This window comes from Meleagris gallopavo, chromosome 1 (assembly GCF_905368555.1).
Source record: "Meleagris gallopavo chromosome 1, MGAL_WU_HG_1.1, whole genome shotgun sequence".
Lineage (NCBI taxonomy): Eukaryota > Metazoa > Chordata > Aves > Galliformes > Phasianidae > Meleagris > Meleagris gallopavo.
The window spans coordinates 131,890,727-131,916,975 of NC_139404.1; the positions used below are offsets into that span (position 1 = coordinate 131,890,727).

A 26,249-nucleotide genomic window follows, 5' to 3' on the forward strand; every position below is an offset into this window, starting at 1 on the left:
TGAGCTTTTGATCCTGAGCTGGCTTTCCTGCTGCAAACTATCTGTCTCCGTGGTGTTAAGTGAGGGGTTAGTTCCCTAGCTGATGAGAAACAAGCAAAAGCTCTGGGACTTCCGCTAGGAAGATCAAGGCACTGGCTGGCATGAGGTGCATGAGGAATCCTAATGGCAGGCAGCTTCACAGTTCCTGATGGTATTATTTAAGACTCAGCATCAGTTAAGAGGATTACCAGTGGCTATACCTGAATTATTTATGTGTGCAGTTGAGCTGCTGAATCATCATCATTGTTTGTTTGGATCTAACTCCCTTTTCTCAGAAGCATGTTCTTTTTCACCCAAATCCTTCAGAAACAAAGCAAGGTTATTGCTCACCCACCTTCTGGTCATTGCTCTGACAAGAATTTAAGCATTTTATACAAAGAGGAACAGCGTCAGCAGCAAAGGCTGAGGATCCCTCTCTAAATGACTTGAGGGCATGGCTGAAGATGCTGTCCTGACAGATGGATGACATGGCCACAGCTTTTCTTAGCGTCGTTCTCCTCCAGTTTGTGTGAGATCTTTAACCAACAGATTACAGACTGAAGGAGAGTACCACCTCTTTGTGACCTTCCAAAACATTTTTGACTGAATTTCAAGAATAATTTCAGAACGACTAGAGTGCAGGATATTTTCTGACAAACAAAGTCACTCTGCTCCAATCAATATTTTTTCACTAAGCATCCAAGAGGGCTGAAGTTGCTCTAAAAAAAAGGAGAACTTCCAAAATTTTACAAGGGCAGGCTAAAGTTTCAAAGAAAAAGCAGTAGGTGCAAACGTAGACCTTTTATTTGTTATTACAGTAAATATTTAATGTTCTCTTTGTCTCCATGAAAATGGAGAATTAGAAATAATATTGTGCAATAACACAGAGTACATAGAAGCTAAAAATTGCTGCTAGGGACACTGTGCTTTAACAGATTAACCAAAACATAGGTTAAGACTATCTGAAGCAAGGATGAATTTGACCTTTTATTATGATACCCAGCAGTAAGTTACAAATACGAACAGACACATTCCTGAGGAATAAACTCCTTCACGATTGCTTTCATAACAGTATAGAAACATTCATCAGCTCTGCCTAGTAAAAATTGACTGGTTGTGTTGGTTTGCTTCATGCATAGGTTTAAAAAGTTTGACAATAAATACCTGCGAAGACTTCTCATTCGGGAGAACCAGCCCAAATCCAGCATTGTTTCTTTGTACAAGAAGCTGGAAATAAAGCATGCCATCGAGATGGCAGAGAGTGGCATGATAAGCAAGGTGCCTTCGTCAGTGTCTCTCAGGTAAGGCAGTGAGGCCTACGCGACTCAGTGTTACAGCAGGGCCACATCATGTACTTCACAGTCTGGTCCGTAGGCAGGATAATTGCTTTGACTTAGGACATTCTGTGTCCTAATATCACATGAACAGTAACCAAACGTGGAACTGGATCATTTCGCAGCAGCTCACATACAAAGCATGAACGAGCCTTACTCTTCCGGCGCGTGTAGTTTTACAGGGGCAGCTGCATCCAGCTTCCAGGGAACATTTCTGTGCTATGTGGGGCTGAGTTGGGTTTGATCCAGTGCCTGCACATCTGCTGCCAGGAGCTACAGGGGAGGCCTGAGAGATGTTGTGAAAAGTGCCTTAGTCGAATTTACAGCTCTGTGCAATCGATACAGATTTCAGAGGGTCGGTTTTGACTGTTACCACTTGAGTCAAATGAGATCAAGGTTTTGTTCTCACCCATTACATTTTCACCTTTTCCTCAGTTGTTTTAGAATGCTGTTTCCAATACAAAGGAAACAGTTAAAATGTAATTTCTAATCATAAAAAGAAAAATATTCTCTCTTTCTCATTTTCCCATTTTTTTTGTGTATCTTCTTGGGTTTTATTCTTCCACAGTGAATATCATGAAGGGAAAATAAAGCCGCTCTCTCCCACTGAGATGGAAAACATGCGGGAAATACTAACAAAGAATCTCTACCAAATACGTCATCGAGTAAGAATAAAGTTTTGCATACGTAAATATCCCTCTACTCTTCGACTATACTTCTTACCTTCATTAAATATCTTTGGGCAAGTGTAGTACGTACTGTACAATATATATCATTTAATGTTGTTATTTACTTCTATTGCCTATGAATAAATGTCAATTATTACAACATTTTCAGCAACATATGCATACTCCTTTATGTAAACAGCTTATTTCATTTTATACTGTTGATAAAGCTTTATGTTTTTGGCATATTACCTGCAATATACTTCCATTACTTAAAAAGGATCATAGGTGCAAATTCAACCCAATCTTGTCCCACTTCTATTAGTATTTTCTTCACTTTACAATATGCAATTAGATTTCTCATTTGCCTCCAGTTGTGAAGTTGCTTGTATTATGAGCAGAGGTGATGAGCTGGAAAAATAGTGAAATAAAAGCAAAAGGACATTTCACAAATACCATCCTGTGGCTAAGTAGTTTGAATCACAGAATGTCTGTGCCCTTGGAAGACGTTCAAAAGTTGAGCTTGCTTCAGCTTGCTGGAGATAAAAATGACTTCCCCCTGGGTGACTCACCCTATCACTTTCAAATATGCATCCTCCAATGACATATTGACTGAGCAAGTACAACATAGTGGTAAGCACTGTATTAAGCCAGCTTTTTCCAACTGCTCTTTCATTATAAATATTGGCAGGCTTAAAAAACAAACAGGTGCTCATGAAGCCTCTGACTAAAAAAAAATCTGGCGTAATTATTGCCTTTGTTCTTAATTGCCTTTAATATGACTTTGTTTGCAAGAATTTATGGTAATTATTAAAATAACAAAGCAAAAAGGCCTGTTTTATAATGTGTATAGAGATCAACACATTTGTGCTTTTCAGAAAGTAACCACAGCTTTTCTATTTCAGACCATGTCGTATAACCGACATAGCCTGGCTGCAGATGCAAATGAGAAGCAGGCCAAAGAAATTCTGATCCGTCGCCGACACAGCCTTAGGGAGAGCCTACGGAAAACTAACAGCCTGTCAAGAGAAAGACCGGTACTTGCCCTTTAGTTGATTTATAGAAAACAATTCTCCATAGCTATATGCCATGTAGAAAAAATCTTCTGAAATGCAGGAAAATTAAATCCCCAATTTGAAAGACAGCTGCACGTATAATGTCATACTTACACCCTGAGATGCACACATGCCCCTTAGTTTGCACTGAACCCTTCTGAAAAGCTTCCATATTGTAGAATGTAATATGGAAGTGGAATCTGCTGCCATGATTTTATCTCAGAGGAACTGAGAAGGGTTCATACCCAATGTACCTCTATGGCATGGTGAGAATTCTCTATCAGTATTTTGATGAAGAGCCGATGACTGAGGTAGAGTATGGCTTTGAGATAGACAAATTCCTTGCAGTATGCTCCAAAATGTGGCAAGGAGGAGAGCTTCTGGTCACACCAAAAAGTGTGAATGCTTTATTTGAAAAATGCTGTGGGCTCCTTAGGATTCTTAAAAAGTGGCTAGGGCTTCAGGTTTTGACACAGAATAGAAAAACCCCTACAATATGCAAGAAATGGTGTGTCAATGTGACATTTGACTTTCTGAAGCAGTCCTTTTATATCAGACCATTTTTGAAAAGAGCACACTGATTAAACAGTAAATCCAATGCCCCCTTTTTAACTCTGGAAGAAATTAATCCTCCTATAAATATGTATTTTCAAGTTGCAGGAACACTTAGTGACTACTACCTTCACTGATGCAGTTGTCCTTTAGTTACTGAGGCTGCTGCTGCTGATGCCTACAATAAATGTTATATCTCATTTGTGACCATTACCTGGATTACCTGCGGCATTGGTTGTAACAATAAGTCTGTTTCTGAATGATTTTTTTCCTTCTCATCCACAGTTACTTATACTGATTTTTTAGGAGGAGTAGTGAAGAGACTTGGCAGGAGTAAGGCATTTTTGGGTCTGAGAGAGAGATGGTGTATGTCAGCTTTTTCAAACTCACAGACTGTAATTTTAAAAATAATTGTCCTTGAGTAAATGATCATCCAGTTTCAACGTCCCTACTGTGTGCAGGGTCGCCAACCACCAGACCAGGCTGCCCAGAGCCACATCCAGCCTGGCCTTGAATGCCTCCAGGGATGGGGCATCCACAGCCTCCTTGGGCAACCTGTTCCAGTGTGTCACCACTCTCTGTGTGAAAAACTTCCTCCTAATATCTAACCTAAACCTCCCCTGTTTAAGACTGTTCCCCCTTGTCCTATCACTATCTACTCTCATAAACAGCCATTCCCCCTCCTGTTTATATGCTTCCTTAGATTACTGGAAGGCTGCAATGAGGTCTCCCTGGAGCCTTCTCTTCTCCAAGCTAAACAATCCCAGCTCCCCCAACCTTTCCTCGTAGGAGAGGTACTGCAGCCCTCTGATCATCAAAGGAAGGATACCCTTAAGAAATTTCTGAATTTTTAAGAATGGTCCTGTCCTGGAAAGAACCTCATATGGTCCAGGAAGCATGAGGTGCACTCTGCACCTAGGGACTGCATAGTTTAAACTTGGGAAAACAAGGCTTCTGTGACCTGTGCTGGTAAATAGTCACATTGGTGCCCAGCTTCCCCATCATCCTAAGCGTGACTAATCAACTGTGTAAAGTCATTTGTATGTATAAAACATTTGTGGGGGTTAGAATACAGATTAGCTTTTGTGCCCAGGCTTCAGTCTCAGCCTAATTTTTGCAGCTGAGTAATAAAATTCCAAAACAGAACTGCACAAAATGAAGCTATCTTTGCCTTCCGCTGAAAAACCTGTACAGATAAGGCTAGAGACTGAGAGCATACATTTATTAACTCTGATCTCAGAGAGCATAGCACTAAGTTTTGATTGAACTGCTTGAGATTACTCAGTCCTTACCTTCGTTAGTAAAGACCTCAACCAGCAGTAAGTGTTAACTTGAGTGTGTAATAAAAGATCACATATTAGCTAATCCCAAACTACTTGCGAGCCCTTGAGCTACTTAAGTCTATTCAAGGCTCAGCTGTGTATCTCAACATGCATTATGCAAGTACTTCAGTCTGCTGTGTCTTAATGATTCTGTTATTCTTTGCACAGGCTGCTGCAAATACAAAAAGATTTCTTTCACTTCCTAAAAACACTAAACTCCCAGAGAAACTACGTGTGAGAAACAAAACATCTTCTAGAGGTAATGGAAAATTTTTTGCCCCCTTGTGTACTGCACTCATCTCGCCTGCATAAAAGGAACGTTTTTCCAGGGATGATGCACAGAAATTAGTATATTGATTTTCTAAAAGATATGAACTATTTTATTTGCAAGGGCTAGAATTTTTCTAGCACTTGTTCTAAAACAGGTATTTTATTATGAAGAAATGCCCCAACAAACAGTTCTGTGGAGTTCTCAGCCTAAAACATTTGCATCAGAATTGCTGACTCTTTGTATCTTTATTGGATAATATCCAAATCTACCTCTTAGATTATGACCCTATGTGGTTTCTTTTCTGACCGAGGTCAGAGTAAGCACTGTCCTGAGAACCAAAACACTGAGGAAAATGAGGATATGATGAGTGATATATAGATCTCTTGAAGAGCTTTTCAAAATTCTGTGCTTAACAACCTAAATGTCTATTTTTTTATGCCTAAACTCACTAACGTTAAATTTTGGAGTTCTTGAATTATAAAATTAAAAAAAAATAAAAAATCCAGAGGAATGCAACTATCTGATATGAAAAGCTTGGTTAGTTTTGTACATTATTTTTACTTGTTACCATTTGCATGACCACACTTATGCCATGAACAGAAACAGTCTCTTGGTGGGATTAAATCTCTACGTACTCACTAAAATTCCCTGACCATACCCCAGACCAATTAATTTCCCACTCTTCCAAATTAATTTAGTAATAGACCATTGCTTTTCTGTTGCTAATTACATCTTTGCTCTCCTGAGTGCAGGATGTCTTTTATTCTGTAGTTATGTCTAGAGAGGTCACCTACTGTCACCTTGCATTAAATATTAAAGAGGAAATGTGCCTCCAGATTATTCAATTGTCAAAAAAAAATACAGTTTGACATATCTAGGAGGAAAAAAGCCTGCAAACATAATCTGATGAAGACCTTCCTTGATACAAAATGATCTGGGTGAATGGATAACTATGTGGTGATATGTTTTATTGACCTCTTTCTCACCTTTTAAAAAGAAATAATATGCAGGCTACTAATGGAAGTTGTGCTTATGACAATTGCACAACGTGCTATTCTTTGTTTTGATTTGTTTGAAATACCATATCTGACAAATCTAAGAACAAATGTGAGTCATTCATAAATAATTCTTAACATGATTATCAAGTGACTGGAACATGCTAGTTTTTTTGAAGATATTTGTCAATTAAAAAGAAGGAAAAGGTTCTTCACTTAGTGGGTAGTTGGGTGCTGGAACAGGGCAGTGGTCACAGCCCCAAGCTGCCAGAGTTCAAAAAGCATTTGGACACTGCTCTCAGACATAGGATTTGAATTTTGGGTGATCCTGTGTGGAACCAGGATTTGGACTCCATGATCCTCGTGGGCCCCTTCCGACTTGGATATTCTGTGCTTCTAAGTCTGCTGCAAAAACATATTCCACATCTACACAGCCTGATTGTTCCCAGCTTAGTTTACCTGATAGTGATCACTGCATTCCTTAAATGAGTATGTCAGCTTTCCCTTGGTCATCTTCTACTCTGCTGCAAGCGGGTGAAGGAGTCCATGGCAAGCTGAGATTTGCACCGTGGTTGTCCTTTGATATTGTACATTCAGGCATCTGAAGGATGGGATGTTTCCTTTCATCTGGTCAATTGCCCTCTTTTGTTTGGTGAAGCATTGATTCTTCTTTTCCAAAGCCCAGTTTCTAGAGTCTCTGTAGATGCAGTGCCCTGGAAGTGCCTCAGATTAGGCTTGTTATGTGAGGATAAAAAAATCTCATTTCTTTGTCTTGCTTGGGCACCACTAGGGACTAGACCCCAAGTAGCTCAGGGTCAGGTGTATTCCATTTATTCCATGTCCTGACAGAACTGAAAAGCTTGAGGAAATGTCAGCTTAAAAATAGTAGCACCCTTTGACAGTGGGAGATTTCTAAATGTCACTGTTTTGAGGAGAGGGATGTTTGTAGGTCAAATCTTAAAGTGTTTGATGCTGGGCCTAATCTCAAAGCAATGAATTTAAGAAACACAGTTAACCTTTTTACTATGGCTGTTGCCGCTCAGTGCTGTTGTATGAGTATTCCTGAAACAGAAACATTTCACAGCTAAAATCTTTATTTTGTTTTCAATTAACAGTGGGTGACAGCAGTGACTCTGAAATGGATGCCACTACCACAGTGCTCAATTTAAGACCCAGAGCAGGAAAAATCTTGAGAGAGCAGAGACTGAGACAGCAGCGGCCACCCTCTGAGTTTAGCATGGAGTGGAAGAACGAAGTTGATGGGAGCCAAAATGGACAAGGAGAGCAGCAGGAGCCAGGCAGCCTGCCTCAGCCGTCCATTGGGTTCAGGCAGCCGCTGCTGACAAGACCACGATTTGGCACTTTGAGCAGGGAAGATTTGACTGCAGACCACGAGTTGGCAAGACCTGTGCCACCACCACGATTAGTTAGGCAGGCATCACAGGGGGAAAGGCAGAGAAGTAAGCCTGAGAACCAGCCGTACTGAACATAGCAAAGATTGAACTGTTGGTATCAAACCGTGGATGTACCAAATTCAGATTCTAAACTATCTGATCAGACAATGGGATCCATTAAAGAGAAGACAAACTTCAGTGTGGATCTAAGCATTTCCATTTGGGTAAAGCCAATGCCATTAACTAAGTGAAAGGAATACTGCAGCAATTGCAAAACTGAAGTCATAAAAAAAATCTATTTTATAGATAACTTATGGCAATGCTTTGATTACGTTATTTCCACTATTAAATAGGATGGAAATGTGCCTTATCACATCATCTCGTGGAACCAAATCATGCAGGCTCAATACCCAGCTATCCAGTGAAAATCACTGTTGGAAGTCCAGTGATGAAGAGATTCTTTACAGAAATCTGTATCATTTCAGATTTTATTTATGATCAAATGATACTTGTTTTGACCAGAGCATTAATATGAGTAACACTGAAAATTGCACAATGCACCTACCATATAGACTTTGTAAGAAGCAAAACATATTCCTGAAGCCCAATTTGTTTGAAGAGCCATGATGTGGAAAAGAGGAAGAAGAGAAGGAACAAGCTGTAGGAGGAGAATTGCATGTGCAGTTTATAGAAGTTGCAACAAAGACAAGACCTGAATAGCTTGAATTTTTCGTTTCTGAATTTTTGCCAATATGTAGCTTTTAAAATGGTACTGAAAATCACTAAGGGAAATCTAAATGACTTTGTCTCTAATATCAGTAAGAGCTGAGGGTACCTAAAGGAATACCAGAAGCCCTAAAAATAGAAAACTTCAAGTAGATAACTAGCGCTCCTGTTCAGGATTGCTTTTTGCACCGTAGCATCTTTGCAGTGCAAACATGGCAGTAGAATAGTTGTGGAGCTCTGCACATAGAAGACTGAGCAGTATCCCGTTTGAGTCAGGGACCACTGAGACTCAAGAAAGCTCCTTCCCTCGTGCTTGTGACTCTGGTGAAATTATTTTCTTTTTATTTCTTCATCTATAAAAGGGGAAGGATATCTTTTCTTTCTCTCCCACTGATTTGTTTGTACAGAAAAGTAGCACTCCAGGGGCTCTGGAATCAGTTGCAGTCACTGTGCACCTTAATAACGCTCATAAGAAATGCAGACTTTCTTCATCCCAGCGTAAATAGCAGTCACTTAAGAACATATGGGTAGGAAGGATGCATTAAAATAAATGATACTTAATAGGTCTCAGGAATTTGCACTTTCTGTCCCACTTTATCCTAAGTTTTGAGCTTGCTTCAGCACAGATACACATTTCAGCACAATGCAAAAATCATTTTAATTCTTCTTGTTACAAGATTCATAACTTTCATTTAAGAATGTACACTGTGAAATCATAATTTTTCTTTTTCATTAGCACATTTCTAAATCTGTGGGCAATAAGATTCACTTTTTTATTTAAGCTTGTTTTGAAAGAACTATTAAAAATCAGAATTTGCTTTTAAAATCACAGGGCAGATTTCTTTGAAAAAATTTGTGGGCTGGGATGGTAATTGAGCTTAAAAAGGAATAATGACTTGACTTAACAGCTTTTCTAAGATATTCATTTCATGTATGTATTTGAAACGCCAAACTTGCCTAGCATCTTTTATTGGCTCGTGTCTTTTAATTACTGTGTTCCAAGTATGTAATTTCTGCCAAATGCAAACTTCAAGCTGTGGAGAGATGGCTAGGTCAACCCTAGGAATCTTGGTCGGATGTTCATGGCTATTCTCAAAAAAATTTTGTGGAAAGCATTACTTATCTACCCTTGAATGGTCACCTCCTGTTTGGGAATAAAACTGGGCTCAAACAAAATCAATAAGCTTTAAAATCAAGTGTGATTGTCTTCCTACATGGAAAATATGTTTCAGCGGTAAAGTTGTCAGCAAGTACTTTGTCACTGTGTTACTGACAGAATGATTGAATAAGAAAGAGGTCTTGAATTTGGATTTTATTATTGAAACTTCTTTGCAGATTGGACTGTTTAGGTTAGTTGTTTTATAGCAGACCCAACTGAAATCTGACCAAATAAATACAAAATGTTGCACATCAACCTTCAGTTAGTTCCCTGCAGAGCTTCTCCTTCATGTGCTATTAATGACAAATTGACTTGTGCTTGGGGAAAGATGTCTTATTTTAAAAATTGTTGTTGGATTTGTTGGCATAATATTAAATAGTGAATGCGGGTTTCAGGAACCTGACAGCTTTGCTTGTCACCCGTTAATACAGCATATGCTTGGATCATTGGAACTTAAAACTAGGTTCCCCATAGCAAAAGCACAAAGTTGGAGGATGTTTGATGTAATAGGGTCCTAAGCTCTTGGTGCTTCAAAACACACCAGTATTTTGTTACTTTTTCAAATACTTTGAGAACCGCAGAAGAAGAGCAGTAAGGCAAATCTCCAGCATGGTTACACTGTGAAGCAGAATCATGGGTCTCCTCCCACATACTCTCTCCCTTCCCCTCTGCTGCTTATCACACCCTTTTCAGGCTCTTTTCTGCTGCTGCTGGTCCAGAGCTTGTCACCTCCAGAATTTGCTTCCCTGGGCATTTGAATTTCAGTAACAAAGAGAACAGCAAGTGGTATGGGCTATGTCCCAGGTAGCCCATCTCATTCAGCTCTTGCTCATTTAAGTCACATGTTTGAGGTTTGTCTCTTCCTTGTTCTTTTACTTCCCTGCAAAAGGAAAACAAATTCAGTAGCACTTCTGGCTCTTCCTAAAGTGCCCATCAAGCTTCAGCTTGTGGAGGAGATTTTTCCTTAACGTTGTAGCAAAGAAAAGGTCTCCTGCTAGAGAGCGAGATGCTCAATAAATCTGTCCTTGAGCACCATCTGATGGGGAAAATCATGTATTGACTGGGGATGTTTTTTGCTTTGGAAAAACACATCTTCAGCAGTGATGGAAATTTATCAAACCCACAGGTGTTGTTTTTTTTTTTGTTGTTTCCAGATGGACTCCTCAGTAAACTCTATAGTATCAGTATTTTACTGCCTTGGTAAATGCCCAGCTGTCCAGTTTTAGGAATGAGAAAGTAGAGAATACGTTGTGTTAGCCTTTTCTGAGAGTTTTATTTTCCCCTTCAGCTGCTGAATTTGAAATTGAAAGCAATTAGGATAAGAAAGTTGGTAAAGCAAAGGCTAGAATGTAGACAGACACCCAGTTATCTGTTCTAAGCAGATATCTGACAAAGAAAACAAGAATAATTTGCTGTAAGAGACCAGATTTTAAGGGCTTTGCTACCTGGTACTAAAATGTAATGCAAGGTCCACTGAAACCACAGGTATTTTGTTAAATAAGATAACCATGCTGCCTAACAATCTAGCAACTTGAGAACATCCTCTGTTGAAGCCACATATAAATAACATAAGGGAACAAACTAGGTTGAAAATTTGGCCAAAATAACATGCATACTGTTCTGAATAGTGCCTTAGGATCTCTGGAAGTAAACACAGTGCATCAGCATTTTCAAGAGATGCCAAGTTCATCAGATCCAAACACCAGCAACATTTTAAGGCTGACACTGCAAGTAGTTTTTCAGCATTGTTCTGCCAACTTCTCTCAGCTTCTGAAGAGACGATGAAAGATCTTGAAATCGGCTGGAGGAATGCTTTTTGTACTTCAAGAGCTCTGATTCTATACAGCTATGTTTTTGAACATGCTTACAACACAGCTACACTGGCTGTGTTTTAATACTATACACAGTGTATAGTAATACTACTATACACCGTGCCAGCCAGGCCAACAGTAGATTGGAGGAATAGCCTGGCAAATAAAATGCTGGAGGTATCAAGTCCAGGCAGTAGAAAGAGGATCTGCTGTGGGACACAATAGAGAGTTAAGTCATAGTCTACCTAACTCACCTTATTCAGATGCTGTTTAAATTCTTGAGAGAAAGGACTAGTAGTCCTTTTTTCTCCCTCACTTTAGGATACTATGATGTAATTTGTACTTTCTAGATAAATCTGTAGCTGTGCTTGACACTGTCAGTTGTGTGAACCACCATGAGCAAGCTGTCTCAGGACACTCAAAAGGTTTAATCTCCCTCTTGGCTTGTTAGATGGCCAGCTAAACAGAGAGCTACTTGAAAAAAAATCAAAACTGTTAATAAAAATGTATGGCAGCTTCAGCTTGATTCTCCTGCAAACATTTGAAAATACCTCAACATTTGGCAGCTGATCAGATTTGAGGTTGATAAGTCTCTCTTGGATTCTGTGCTGCACTGCTTGAAATCGGAATTCCTCCTGCAGGTGCTTGGCAGGTCTTCTAATAGGACAACACAATGAGATATTGGGTTAGCATCATTTCTAAGAGAAGCACTGATGCATTTCCTCTACAGGCACACAGGACTGACTGTGGAAGCTCTGGAAGCCTCTGTATCCTGTAACATTCAACAGGATATCAGTGAGTAAATGCAGGAGGGAATACAACAGCTATGGGGGTCACTCCATTTCTTTATCTAAAATGTGCTGGGCTTTACATTTGTGTGTTGTGAATTGAACCAGCGTTCTAATTGCAAAAGGTTTCATTTCAAGAAGTAAATTTTAGAAGGTAAATTCATTTTAAATACTGCAATTTCATTATTATTTTACATCATTTCCAAAATCTTCTGTTTATTACATTTGAGAGAACAGTTCCTGTTCCAAAGCTTTTGTCAAAAATAACTCCTTGATGCTAATATTGAGTTAAACATAACTAAAAATGTTATCTTAATTCCTCCTCGTAGGTTGAACTATGAGGTTTTCAAGACTTACCTTTAAAAAAAAGCTCCTTTAGCTATTTTATTTCCCATAGGGAAGAAATCTGAGCTCCACTCAAAATAGGTTGATTCTCAAAGTTCAAGCCACAATTAACTGCTTTGCAAGATTCCTGCACAGCTATTTCTAAGTGTTCAAAAAGTATCTGTTGGGAGCGTATGAAACAGTAACCAAAAAGCAAAATATATTTATGTAAAAAATAACAAATTGAGTATCTATCATAGCCTATCAGTTATTTTACAGAAAAATTATTGCACTGTATATGCAGCTTCTTCAGCGTCAGATGATGATGAAGATAAGTGCTAAAAAAGTGAAAAATTCAAATGATAAACAAAAACACAACCAATACATCCGAGAAAACTAACTCAAAGTAAGAGTGAGCAAGGGAAAAAATCTCATTTTGCAGTTATTTCAAGGTTGAAACTTTCCCCCTAAAGACACACACCTTTAGTCCGTAATTAGATCTCTGCCTTGGAATCTTCGGATACCAGAGCTGGATTGAAGAAACTGCTGAGTAATTCAGTGTAGCCCCAAATAGCTGCAGCTTCTCCTCCCTCAACTTCAAGGGAGGAGTCACATCTCTCCAGGGATGTCACTTTCTCATCTTACTTGCTGAATTTTATCATGGCAACCAAGAGACTACACAAGGGATTTAAATATGGTCTCCACACACTAGAAATGCTAGCTTTCAGCATCCCATCTCAAAAGTGGTGAGTTCATTCTTTGCCTTTCTTTCTTCTGTTCCATTCACTGTCAGGTGACTTCCTGTTTGAATCCTAGGGCTCCTTCACCTTTTATGTGAAAAGTTTATTATTATAAGTAATAATTAGACCACAAAGAAAAAAATTTGCACCATCTGTATTTCATGCCATAGTTTCAGAAGAGGAAGAGTGAAAAAAAAGAAGAAAAAGAAAAAAAAAAACAGTGACAAAATGATAAAGGTAGATCGTAATTTCATTTTATTACTTCTCCTTAAAAAAATAAATAAATAAAATAGTGCAACTTTTCTGTAACTGAGGCTTTCCAAAGAAATGCTTGCACAGACTTTCATTTTGGCCTACAATTAAGAACCTTTTGTTCTGTAGCATTACTTGTAATGTCCCTGAGATCACAACCTCCTAAAGGTTTCTCAATGCAAATATTAATTTCATTTTTATTTAGTGTATATTGAGACCTATTTTTCAAACAAAAACATTAAATGTGTAGGCTTTGAAGCTTTTATAAGCAGAAAAGTAATATTCTGGTAGTTTTACAGTAAAGCTGTATTTTATGGTATTTACAGAATTTAGCTTTAAACAGTGCAGCAACTCTAAAATGTTGTTACCTTGTATAACCAAAAAGCATAATAAAAATTACTAAATCTTTCAAATATGTTAATTTTTGAGAAATTCTCCACCTTCCCTTTTAACTGTTGCTACAGTTGCAAAACAGAAAAAACCCTGATTTACAGAAGGATAGTTTTAATTACTATTTGAAAACATGGATTGAAAGAGGATTGGAAATGCTGGGTGAGAATGTTTTGAAGCATCTGCCAAGCAAAACAAGGAGATAACATACTTGAAAATGCCTCAAGTTCCTCAAGTAAATTCAACACAGATCATTGCAATAGTTATCTCTGATGATAGCTACTGAAATCATAGCAGTAATAAAACATTTATTTTGTCAATGTATAAAATTAACTCAGAGTTCTCTTATATTCTCACGGTGGCATCACTGAAATGACTGAGGTTTCAACAAGGACTCACATCTTGGGCACTGGAAAAAGAAGGAAATAAGTGCAAAACGTTACAGTGACTCTTTTGAAGTAGCAACATCATTTGCACAGATGTGTTCAGGGAGACAGCTGAATGGTTATTAATAAAAAATTCGACATAGTGGATGGTAGTTTCAAGTAGTTTTAGAAAAAGTGCATGGAACATCATCAGTGCAAAGTATGTTTCAAAACAAATTCAAACAGTGACTAGTAAGCGATATGTGCTTGAACAACAAATAGCAAAGTTGCAAAGTACTACAACTCTCACTACAGCTCTGAGAGTAAAGTCATTATTTAAGCAGTTCAGACAAAGACTGAAATACAAATGAAGAAACATTTTTCAGCTTGTCACTAAAATGTCACCTATGCCTCCAGAGATGAGAGACTTTCTCAAAAGACTTGAGGAGCAAATTTATTCTTAAAACGAAGGCAGAAAAACTGCACAGGAAGCATTACAAAATAATTTAAGACAAAGTTGCTCAGTAGAAGTTATCACTAAACATGAACTACCAGTTCAAGATTCAATAAAGCTTAGGTTCAGTCTCAGTTTCAGTCTGAATGACTCCATGTTATTCCAAAATTGTCCATTTTAAGCTTGCTAATACAAAATTAGCATATATCCAAATCTGTTGCCTGGGAAAGACTGGTAATCAAGGCCAGATGGCTACCATAAATTTTAAAGACAATGTACGCTCAACAAAATCATATAAAGAAATGTCTTGTTAATTATCTATTGTCACAGCAGAAAGTGGCAACAGACCACAGCATAAGAAATTAAGCCTGGTAAGTTATATTCCAAATTCTCCTTGTAAAATAACAAAAGCTCACCTCTAATTAAATAACACAACTTGTCTGCACATTTTACAAGATATCAGTCTAAATTCTGCTTCAAATATTAGCTACAAACAGAATCTGTGTACATAAGTCATTCTTCTATTCCCTCCAAGAAGGTTAAAAGTTCATAAAAAATCCCAGCCAACACTATACATTAACACTTGTCCCTCTCATAAGAATTCTAGTGGTCCCAGTTCAGAAAGACAACTGTCCTGCAGCATTTATTTATATTAGTGTATATATACACTTGTGCCTGCATAAACAAAATCGGCCCTCTTAAATGATCCTGTTACTACTGTACAGGTCTGGCAGGTGTATGTGTCAACCCTGGTTGATTCACTGTGCTTCTTCTGATAAATACATCCATGTAATCCAAATTTGCAGATATTATTGATTTTTTAACTTAACATTTCCACTACTACAATATTTTTGCTTGTTTGTGTTCATTATTAGAATAGCTATTAAAGCTAAGCCAACCCCCAGACTTGGCGGGCCGCAGGGACTGAATTCCTGAGCAATTCCAGAAAGGAGTGGGGCAATTATACGTCCCACTGAGGTCACAGACTGTCCAACACCCAGGAGCGTACCGCTGGCCTCATTCCCACCAATGGTCAATTCGAGGTCAATGATGCAAGTACGACCTATAGTAGTTGAAAAGGCTAAGAATGTGGAAGACAAAACGACCATCCACATGCCAAGTGCTGATGCATACAGAAGAATCAACACGCAGGTGAAAGTGCTAGAGTGCAACAGAAGTCTGTAAGTGTTGTGCTGATACAGTCTTGTTATTGGTCCAAGAAGACAACCAGCCAGAACTCCAAGTGTACTGCTATAGCTCATTAGGTATCCAGAGAACAGAGGTTTCACCCCAAATCTCTCATCCAAAGCCAGAGTAAAATTACTATAGTACAGCAGTATAGCAACAGACATCAGTAACCGTATTAAAAATATATCCCACAAATCAGATGATGCAATTTCTTTAATCCTCTTCAGCACTGTTGTAATTTGGACCCATGGAGACTGGAAAGGACTATCATTTGCCATAGCTCCATTAGTTACTGGTTTCAAGTGCGAGTCACAATCTCTTTTTGCTGAGGAATTGTCTGTCCTTTTTTTGCCATGTTCATGTTTCTTATTGACAATGTTTTCTTCATTCCAGGGTAACATCCAGACAAGACCTATACAGATAAAAATATTAGTTGATTGCATTTAATTGCATAATTTTTTACATGGTTTCCCATTAGCCTGATGGTAACTGTTTACAGAGTGTAAAAAACAAAGTTTAAAAAGGAATTGAACTACTTTTTAAAAATCACTGTAAAAAATTACAAAGATTACATATAGTGTTATTCACAGTTCAACCTTAAATGCAATGAAAGCAAGGAAAGAAAGCACTAAGACAACACACAGCATGTAAACCTAAGGGCTGAAGCCAAAGCTCTGATTTTTAGTTGTCATCTTCGGGCACTTAAGTTCCTATTCCCATGCTTGTAAAAGCAATATAAATAATTTAACAGAGAAGCAACTGGAGGTTAACTGCTTTAAAATTCCCATTCTTCTCAACAGCCCTGTATTCATAATACAAAACATGTATGCCAAGTATGATAAGGAACAGTACAAATTCTAGGTATTACAGACAGCATAAATACACAAGAATGGAGCAAAAAAAGACATAAAACCTACCAGCATTCAGAAGGAAGATAGAGGCACAGATGATAGACGTTTGATAAAAGCCATCTTCCAACTCTGTGAGGTAGCCACCAACAACAGGCCCCAGAATGAAGCCCACACCAGAGGCTGCATTGAAACGGCCCATTACTAAAGGGCGGTCTCTCTCAGAAACCAAGTCGGAAAGCAGGGCTTTAGAGATGGAAAGTGTGTGTTTGAAAATACCTGCAACATAAATAAAAACCCAAATGTGCCTTGCTTAATTCAAAAGATTAAAAATCACATAAGCTATCTGATGTATCAATGTTAAAATTGTAGAATTCCTATAATTAATATTACAGACCAAAAATTCTTCGTGCTAGAATCATGCAGTGTGTTGAGCCACAATCATTGTCCTGCTTGTTCAAGGATTTGGACATAGCTATCTAAATTATTTAGGCATTTGTTTTAAGGGAACATTCTTCCAATCCTACTGGAATGATAAGTAAATAAGCTCGTGCTGGAGCACTCTAGGAATAGCAGAGCCTCTAAAATAGGATCCTGTGGGTAAAGGTGGAGTAGAAATGGCTTGTTTGTTTATAAACATAGCTCTGTAACAACTTTGCTGAGTATGGAGATTTCCAGGATTACAAGGCATTACAAGAGACTGGTGTGGCAGACAAGTGTGCTGCAGGAATAGCAGTAACACAAACTTTTATATTCCTTCACCCTGACCAGAGCAATGCTATCCATCACAGGCACAGTACTGTTAGAATTAAAAAGCGTTACTTCTACTGTGTAATCAAATAGCAACCAAATCATTCATTGGCAATTTTTCTTTAAGTAAAGAAACAGTACGAAGAGTTCCTAGACCAGGACCATAGGCCACAAAAGTATCCTTTTGTAGATGTGTTCCAAGTAAAAGCAATGCTTATTATATCAGAATATGTAAGTAGTATATAAGAATACATGATAAATATTCAGCTACTGTAAGAATTGATACAAACTTTGCCACAAACAAAAGTTTCAGTGTTGCAAACACACTTGCTTTGGCACATATTCTATTGAAGTGCTGACCTAAATTTTCAGCCAGATTTTGCAGTTATCAGTTTGAAATATGTAATCAGCATAAGAGAAAATCAATAATGAACCAGTTCATTCATAATTCCATTCAGCCTTGTGAGTGCAGGTCACGATTTCCAGCAGACATACCAGGTATTTCTAATGACTAACAGTACAACAGCCACTTTCAAGGAATTGCTGCACTCCAGTCCTACAAAATTCAGCTACTAAAAGTGGTATAAAAATTTTGACAGTTTGAGTACATATTTCAGTTGTCAATCGTAAGAATGTTTAACCTGTAGAGATGCCTCTATTACCAGGGTCCAGTAGGTGCTACTGGATGAAGCTATGTCGGTACCTACATACCACCACTTCTCTAGTAGTAATTCTCAAGCTGAGACAACATGAAATTTAAGCTGCAAAACGCCATGTGTTTACTCACCTACAGGGACTCTAGAAAGGGCAAACAGGAACACAGTGGTGGATATTCCAAGAAGGAAGTAACCCAGTGCACTGAGAAGAATACAAGTAAGCAGAGAGTACCGTCTTCCTACTATATCACTCCAGCAGCCCTTCACAAAGCAGGAAATTAAGAATATTTTATAACATTTAACAACATACAATGAACAATCTGTTTATCTAAGTTAAACTGAGAAAGAAGTTCAAAGGACTGTTAGCAGAAGCTTAATAAGCTTATTATTACGCAGCTTTGCTAAGTGCATGAAGTCTGGAAGTGATGAGCAGAGTTCTGCCCTGCTGGGAGTGCACCTGCTGAAACTGTACTCTATTTCATGCCATGTATAGGGATTTTTAATTTTTTTTTAATACTTTCTCCCTTTAAAAGCCATAATCATGGCAACAAACACCCTCAAATACTACTATTACTAGCACTCCAAACACGTTAGCACAACCAACCACAAATATTTGGCAGCTATGCTCAGACACTTGCTGAGCATCCTAGAAGGAACAGTCTTAGCTAGGAGGAGTTTGTCATCCCAGAGCAGATGAGCAGTAAGTAGATATGAGAAGGGAGAACAGCAAACTTGCTGTAGTATGTTTATAGAACAGCTTGATTCCAAGCAGCAAGTAGATTTTTCTAGAAGTAGGTAATGGCCTTGCAGTTCAAAGAAAATGCCACATTAGAGAAGCAAATTATCCCAGGTGTCCTGTAGAACAAACTCTGAAATGCTTTTTGACAAGATGCTCAAGATCTGCTCTCTTGAGAGACAGGAGATAGCAGGATAAAATTAAAGGTTTTCCCGATTAAATACAGGGATCTATGGTATTGAAAGGTAAAGCATGCTTTCAGGATGCTTGGCCTTGACAAAGTTCAAAGACACGTGACATGAGAGCTTAGGGCGTATGGGAGACTACAAGACACTGCTTATTAAGCAGGAAAAGCAAGCTCCATATAACAGGCTTACAAAGAGCTGACTCATTGCTTTCTGGATGGGCTACTGAATTAAGAGAACTGTTTTACTAGCGCTTACATTGGAGACAGAATGGCCTGGGTTGGAAGGGACCACAAGGATCATGAATCTCCAGCTCACCTGGCACAGGCAGGGCCACCAACTTCCCTGTTTGATACTAGACCAGGCTGGGGAGGTTGGAAAATAAAACAAAACAGAAAAACAAAAACAAACAAGGAGACAACCGTGTTTGACTGAGAATTAGCTCAGCAATGTGTGTCTGATCCCAAATCTGCATCTTAGTTTTAACCTGAATTCTGCATTCTATTTAGTAACGTTATGAAGGATCTGAATGTTCTGTATAACAAACAAAAACAGGATCCTCCAAACAAAACCACTTACATAAACAACATGAACCTTTTCAAATTTTCAAGAAATGTTGCTATTAAAGTCTTCCTTTCCCCCCATAAAATCCATAGAAATGACAATGTACTTAAAAACACAGTGTTAGAACTCACCACAAACGTGCTGGAAAATAGTTGCATTATACCATAGAGAGATCCTAAAACAAACAAGTAAAATACCAACAGTAAAAATTATTATTTTCTTTTATGAAAATTGCGTGAAATTTTAAATGAGAAAACATGAAATAATTCAAATGAAATAAATGAAAACATGGGAATAATTTACTAAAAGAAGAGGAAAGGATGAAGCTTAAGAAACAAGGGAAATAGTTTAAGGAATGGGAAAAAAAGCCCATCATAAAGCAACTGCTAACCAAACTCACACAACTACATAACGTAGAAGGATGTTGCCTTGGGTGATGCATTAAGCAAAAGAGATCTCAGCATTTGTGATTCCTTTCTCAGAATCAGAAGAGAATTTCATTACTGGGAGGCTGTAATTACTTTCCACTCAGCTCTTCAACCTATTACAAGGCACCACAGAATCCCTAAAGAAACCACATACCCTACTCTTTCATTTGGGAGTCTGAGTTTAGCTGCAGTTAGTGAAAGAAGAGAAGCAGAGAAGAGAAGCACATAGAAACATCTACCAAACCTTTTCATTTATAAGAATACACCTCAAAATCTATTTTTTTTCAAGTTTAAATCAAAGCAGATGAAAATGTATTTTTGATGAAACAGTGCTTAAAATACTGCCACCACCTCAGAGCAGAACGAGAGTTATTTCACAAACTGTTCCCATCCAAAATAAAAATAAAGAAAGAAAAAACAACAAAGCCCAACTCAATCACATGTAGGTAAAAAGAATACCATAATTCAATCACAGCAAACCATAAACAGTACTCCAATATATAAACAAGATCCTTAGAATCCTGGAACTTCATCTTAACATCTCATTTTAAGACAGAATTCCAAACCTTCAAAATTTACTGATAAATAAGTTTCTAAGGATGACAAACATCTTTGCTAAAAGGTAGCTGCAAGGAATTTAACTGAATTGGGAGCAATCAAGGGCATTGGAAAGCTGAGGAGAACCAGCTGTAGACACATTGTCTGCAAAGACTGCAAACAACAATAAAAAATAAAACCAGCAGCTCTGGCTCCCAAGGTTGCTGAGATGTGAATTCTTGGATGCTGAAGAAACCAGGTCAGCTGGAAAAGCATCTGTACAAGTATTGTACAAGTACTGTAAGACTTCCTTCTTCTTTCTAAGAATGTACTTTCTCAGGCATCTGCTTTTAGCAACCAACAGGTTGTGAGCTTGGATAGCTCTTTGCATCAAACGCAGCATGGTTTTCCTTATGTTTCTATTTGGAATTTGGCATTACTTTTTATTATACTACTAGCAAGGAAGAATTATGCTATAATATCCAATTTACAGGAAGGTACATTTCAGTTCTCATCATCTTATTCTTTGATAAATCAATTGATTATTGCAACTCACCTATTATTCCAGCAACCGTATGACTTGCTCCTAGAGATTTGATGTGAAGATTCATTAAAGGAACGACCATACTCACACCGAATAAATCCTGAAAAGAAGGCAGGAAAATTTTTAATAGGTGATGATTTCTACAAAGATGGTAGCAAACTGTTTTAAGAACAGTCAGTCCGCATTTCAAAAGTTTTAAGTGACTTCTATATCAGTACAAGATTCAAAGAAAATTTTTCATGGCTAATGTGCTATGTCACAATCTCAGTGTACCCTGTAATGGACAAAATTAAAACCACACAGGAAGATGAAGAAAAGGTCTGCCTCACAGAAGAGTGAAAATTATATCATTAATATTCCTCCTTCCTGCACATACAAACATTCTGAAGATATATATCTAAACAATATTTTTTTTATTTCAGTCACCTAAAACACTGTACTTGGGTAGAAGGAAAATCTACAGTATTTTCACTATCAACCAGGATGAGGAAGAGAGGAAGAAGATAGATCTGAACCTATTCAAAGTTGGTCTTTCTGTATAACCTCAGAAATGTAAGGACAGAAATATTAAAAAAAATATCATGAAGTGCAAGTAGAAAACTTTTTGTATAAGGGCAAAGGACACTACCCATCCTGAAAGGTACAAGAATCTTCTACTCAGTTCTTTTGACACTTTATCTTTTGTTGAGCTAGGCCACCTTAACCCAATAGTTCCTTCACTATGTGCTCCCGGCATGAGTCCTTTATCAGAGCTGAACCTTACAGAAGAGAGCTATTGAAGCAAGATCACCTTTTATCACTGACTGCTGCAGCTTCAGCAGACTAGCTACCTGTTCATAGCACACCCACAGTCAGAGTAACTGTAACAATGCATGTTACTAAATTCTTGCAGTCTATCACTAAGTATCTTACGATGGAAACAAGAAATTAGGACATTAAATATATTAGCATGAGTAAAAAGCCCACACAACTTAGTAAAATTGTTAGTAAAACAACATCGGGGCTCAGAAAGCTATTCCATACACCAGTATATAGAATCATGGAATAACAATAATTCACACTGTAGGGATCCCAGGTTTCTAGTCATGCTCTCAGCAGGGTAAGCTTTGAGTACACACCCTCAAGCTTTATCCAGTCTTGTCCTAAAAATCTTCTAGGACAGAGACTGCACAACTCCTCTGGCAACCTTTCCCACTGCTTGGCTGTCCTCACGTGAAAAGATGTGTCTATGTCTCAGGAGAGACATGGACCTGTTAGAGTGCATCCAGAGGGCCACAAAAATTATCCAAGGGACAGATCACCTGCCTACAAGAAAAGGCTGAAAGCTAGGGCTGTTCAGCCTGGAGAGAAGGCTACACAGTGATCTGATAGCAGCCTTTCATTATCTAAAGAGGAGCTATAAGAAAGAAGGGCACACAAACCCTTTAGCATCATCTGCTTAGGACTAACTAAATAAAATATCACTAACTGTGATAGTTTCTAACTAAAAGAGGGGAGATTTAAACTAGATACAAGGAAAACATTTTTCACAGTGAGGGTGGTGAGCCACTGGCACAGGCCAGTGAGCTTGTGGATGTCCCATCCCTGAAGACATTCAAGGTCAGGCTGGACAGGGCTCTGAGCAACCTAATCTAGCTGCAGGTTTCCCTGTTCATTGCAGGGGGGTTGGACTAGATGAGCTGTAAAGGTCCCTTCCAACTCAAGCAATTCTATGATTCTTTGAGGCAGGCTTTCTTGCAATTATAGTGAGAGGTTTTGACTGCATAAGGACCTTTGTCCCTCTTTCCTTTGCCATGCACCACACTAAGGAGCCAGCTCCATCTTCTTGGTAACCTCCTTACCCATATAGGAAAGGCTGCTGTCAGGCCCTCCTCAACCTCTCCTCACAGGGCAACCTCTCTAGGCATTCTGGTGGCCCTTCAAAGCTCACTCCTTCCTGGGCACAGTATTTTAGATGCACTCTCACAAGTACTGAATGAGGAAAACTCATTTCTTGTTTGTACAGTTCAAGATGCTGCTGACTGCCTTTCAAACACCCCTCTGTGTTTGGAAAAGGTTATTTCTTGCTGACTGCAGGACATGGTAGTTATCCATGTTGAGTTTCATAAGGCTATTGTCAGCCCATCTATTCAGCTTGCCTAGAATCACAGAATCATTAAGGTTGGAAAAGACCTCTCAGATTGTCTTGTCCAACCATCAGCCAATCCCACCATGCCCACTAAACCATGTCTTTCTTTGCCACAGGTGCCCTTGGATGGCACCCATGTCCTAAACTGCACCCCATACTGAAATGTCATCTGAAAACCTGAAGAGACTGTGGGTCTGCCACTTTGCCTGGGTCAAGGATAAAGGTATTAAAAAGTGCAGGTCTCAGGACACACACCAGTGGTACTCAACTTGTCACAGGCATGCAGGTTGTGCAAGACCCATTAATCATTCTTCTGCAATAGGTTGTTATCTCATTTAAAATTTTTTATGTCAAACGTTAATGACACTGCATTTGCTGGCTACAGGAAGATTGTGTAACAGGTAACATGTTGCTCTTTATTACATTTCACCACAATCTAAACCTTTAAAATTGCAGTAATTTCTTGCTGGCTTTCAGAATGTATTACATGCTCTATGTCAAAGTATCACAGAGGATGTATGAAGATACTAAAGTTTTTACTACGCACCTTGTGCATTACATTATTTTGTAGGATAGAATAGTAGAATCCTGAGTTGGAAGGGACCTCTGAAGGCCACCTAGTCCAACTCTCTTGCAGCACGCATAGACATCCACAACTAGATCAGGTTGCTCAGACCTCATCCAACCTCACCTTGAAAGTTTCCAGGAATGAGGCATCAACCACAACACTAGGTAACCCATTCCAGTGCCTCACCACCCTCATTAGAAAAGAGCTCTTCCTTACATCTAACCTAAGTCTAGCCTCCCTGAGCTTGAGAACATTTTCCCTTGTTCTATCACCACAGATTCTGCTAAATAATCTGTCTCCTTTTTTCCTGTAGTTCCCCTTTAGATACTGAGGGCTGCTGTCAGGTCACCTCGCAGCTTTCTCTTCTCCAGGCTGCACAGACTCAGCTCTCTCAGCCTGTACTCATAGGAGAGGTGTTCCATCCCTTGGTTCATTTTCATTTAAGTTCTTTACTATGAGAGTGGTGAGGTGCTGGCATAGGCTGCCCAGAGAGGTTGTGGATGCCTCGTCCCTGGAGGTGTTCAAGACCAGATTGGATGGGGCCCTGGGCAGCCTAGTTTAGTATTAAATGTGGAGGTTGGTGGCCCTGCATATGGCAGGGGGGTTGGAGATTCATGATCCTTGAGGTCCCTTCCAATGCTGGCCATTCTGTGGCCCTTCTCTGGATGCACTCCAACAGGTCTGTGTCTCTCCTGTACTGAGGACTGCACACTTGGACGCAGCACCCCAGGATATTAGTTCAAGGACTGAAAGCAAGCAGAGAGTCTGTACGGCTCAATCTAAAGGTCACAGGGCAAATCCAGCTGCTACGCTACACTGCCTCAACAAGCATTCAAGCCCCAGAAAACAGTCAGAGCTTTAAAACGGAGTAACTTCATCAGTAGCGCTAAGGGGGAACCCAGGGGAAGCCCAGATCGGACCGCAGGGCCGTTTTCTGCCCAACCTCGGATTTTGAGGGAACCAACGGCTGCCCGGCGCCGTTCCCCCACCACCGTCACCGCCGCCACCGCGAGCACGGCCCCTCCGACGGCCGCCGGGAGCCCCGGCAGAGGGCCCCAGAGCCACAGGGCCGCCGCGGCCGGCTCAGGCGAGGCTGGGAAGGATTTCCCCCTCACCATCACGGCCGCCCACTCCACGCAGCCGGCTCGCCGCTTACCAGGAAGCCCACGGCGTACAGACAGCGCACGAAGCGCCGTGCCGCCGCCGGGCTAGTCGCGGCTTCCCGGCATCCATCCTCCTCCATCCGGCCAGCGGCTGCCCCGGGCCCGCGCCCCGCAGCGGCAGTGCTGGGCATGCGCAATGCCGGGGAACGACGGAAACATGGCGGCAGGGAAAGGGGGGAGGCGGGTAGTGGGTAGTGATTGAGCGTGGTCTCCTAACCTGGGCGTTTTGTTTGTGTTGGCAAGTATGTTTGTGTCAACCGCTAAATCTGTGTTTTTTCCCCTTTAGGCGGGCGAGAAGGTCTTTTCAGTTTTTGGAGACTTTCAGAATCCTTGCCTTCCCCTGCTCACCTGTAGGAATTTGCCCTTCCTGCTACTTCTTGTGTGTTTGCGGGGAGCTTCTCATTGTGCCTCTGTCACCACAGGGCCCGAGGCCCCGAGGAAAGCAGAAACGGAGGAGTTTTGGAAGCAGAAATAAGCCCTAGCAGAATGGTGATGGCTCTTCTCACGGTCCTCCTGGCTGCTGTAGAAAGATGGCTTTTAAACCTGTATGCTTCTGGTTCTGCCTCCCCCCCTGGGAAGCAGCCCTGTCCGACTGCCACATCCTGGGAAGATGGACATCCTGATTTCTTCTTGAAAGGTATATAGTTAGAATCATAGAATAGAATCATTAAGACTGGAAAAGACCTCTCAAATCATCCAGTCCAACTGTCAGCCCACCCCCACCATGCCCATTGTCCACATCCCTCAGTGCCACATCCACACGGTTCTTGAACACCTCCAGGGATAGTGACTGCACCACCTCCCTGGGCAGCTTGTGCCACTGCATCACTACTCTTTCTGAGATGTTTCCTAATATCCAACATGAATCTCCCCTGGCACAATGTGAGGCCATTCTCTCCCTCCACTGATTACATGGGAGAAGAGGTCAACCCCCCACCTTGCTACAACCTCCTTTCAGGTCATTGTAGAGAGTGATAAGGTCTCCCCCAAGCCTCCTCTTCTCCAGGCTGAACAATCCCAGTTCTCTCAGCTGCTCTTCATAAGACCTGTGCTCCAGATCCTTCACATCTTTGTTGGTCTTCTCTGGACATGCTCCAGAGCCTCAGTGTCTTTTCTTGTAGTGAGGAGCCCATTATTAGTGATTAGTGATTATTTCATTATCTCTGAGAAGCTGCTTTTGAAAAATGATGATGATGTTTACATTTTAAACATAAACACCAGTTAAAATTAGAGAATGTCAGTTGTTGATTGGTTAATGGGACAACTTCAGTTCTGTCCTCGTGTTTTAATAAGAAATAAATATCTGGTCTTTAACAGAATTAGGTCACAAAACAGGAGC

At 39.8% G+C, this 26,249-nt stretch overlaps 2 protein-coding genes across 3 annotated transcripts in view; one reads left to right on the forward strand and one right to left on the reverse strand.

Moving 5' to 3' along the window:
- Positions 1–9,158, forward strand: part of SLC9A2 (solute carrier family 9 member A2) — a 31,566-nt gene extending 22,408 nt beyond the window's left edge. Inside the window, exons 8-12 of the mRNA XM_085214475.1 lie at positions 1,158–1,319; positions 1,921–2,017; positions 2,923–3,054; positions 5,115–5,205; positions 7,328–9,158. Of these exons, the coding sequence (XP_085070601.1) occupies positions 1,158–1,319; positions 1,921–2,017; positions 2,923–3,054; positions 5,115–5,205; positions 7,328–7,698 (853 nt within the window). The 3' untranslated portion in view covers positions 7,699–9,158. The remainder of the gene's footprint in view (positions 1–1,157; positions 1,320–1,920; positions 2,018–2,922; positions 3,055–5,114; positions 5,206–7,327) is intronic.
- A 4,228-nt stretch (positions 9,159–13,386) lies between these two features.
- SLC67A2 (solute carrier family 67 member 2) lies at positions 13,387–25,066 on the reverse strand. Of its 2 annotated transcripts, none has more exons than XM_085214486.1 (6): positions 24,904–25,066; positions 21,064–21,151; positions 19,674–19,717; positions 18,189–18,318; positions 16,721–16,930; positions 13,387–16,215 (listed from the first exon to the last, which is right to left on the reverse strand). In XM_085214486.1, the coding sequence occupies exons 1-6, from the start codon at positions 25,039–25,041 to the stop codon at positions 15,425–15,427; spliced, it is 1,401 nt and encodes a 466-aa protein (XP_085070612.1). In that variant the 5' UTR covers positions 25,042–25,066; the 3' UTR covers positions 13,387–15,424. The 2 variants fall into 2 exon arrangements, with proteins under 2 accessions (XP_085070612.1, XP_085070621.1); XM_085214495.1 differs by having other exon boundaries at positions 19,237–19,717; positions 24,904–24,927.
- Positions 25,067–26,249: the final 1,183 nt, after the last annotated feature.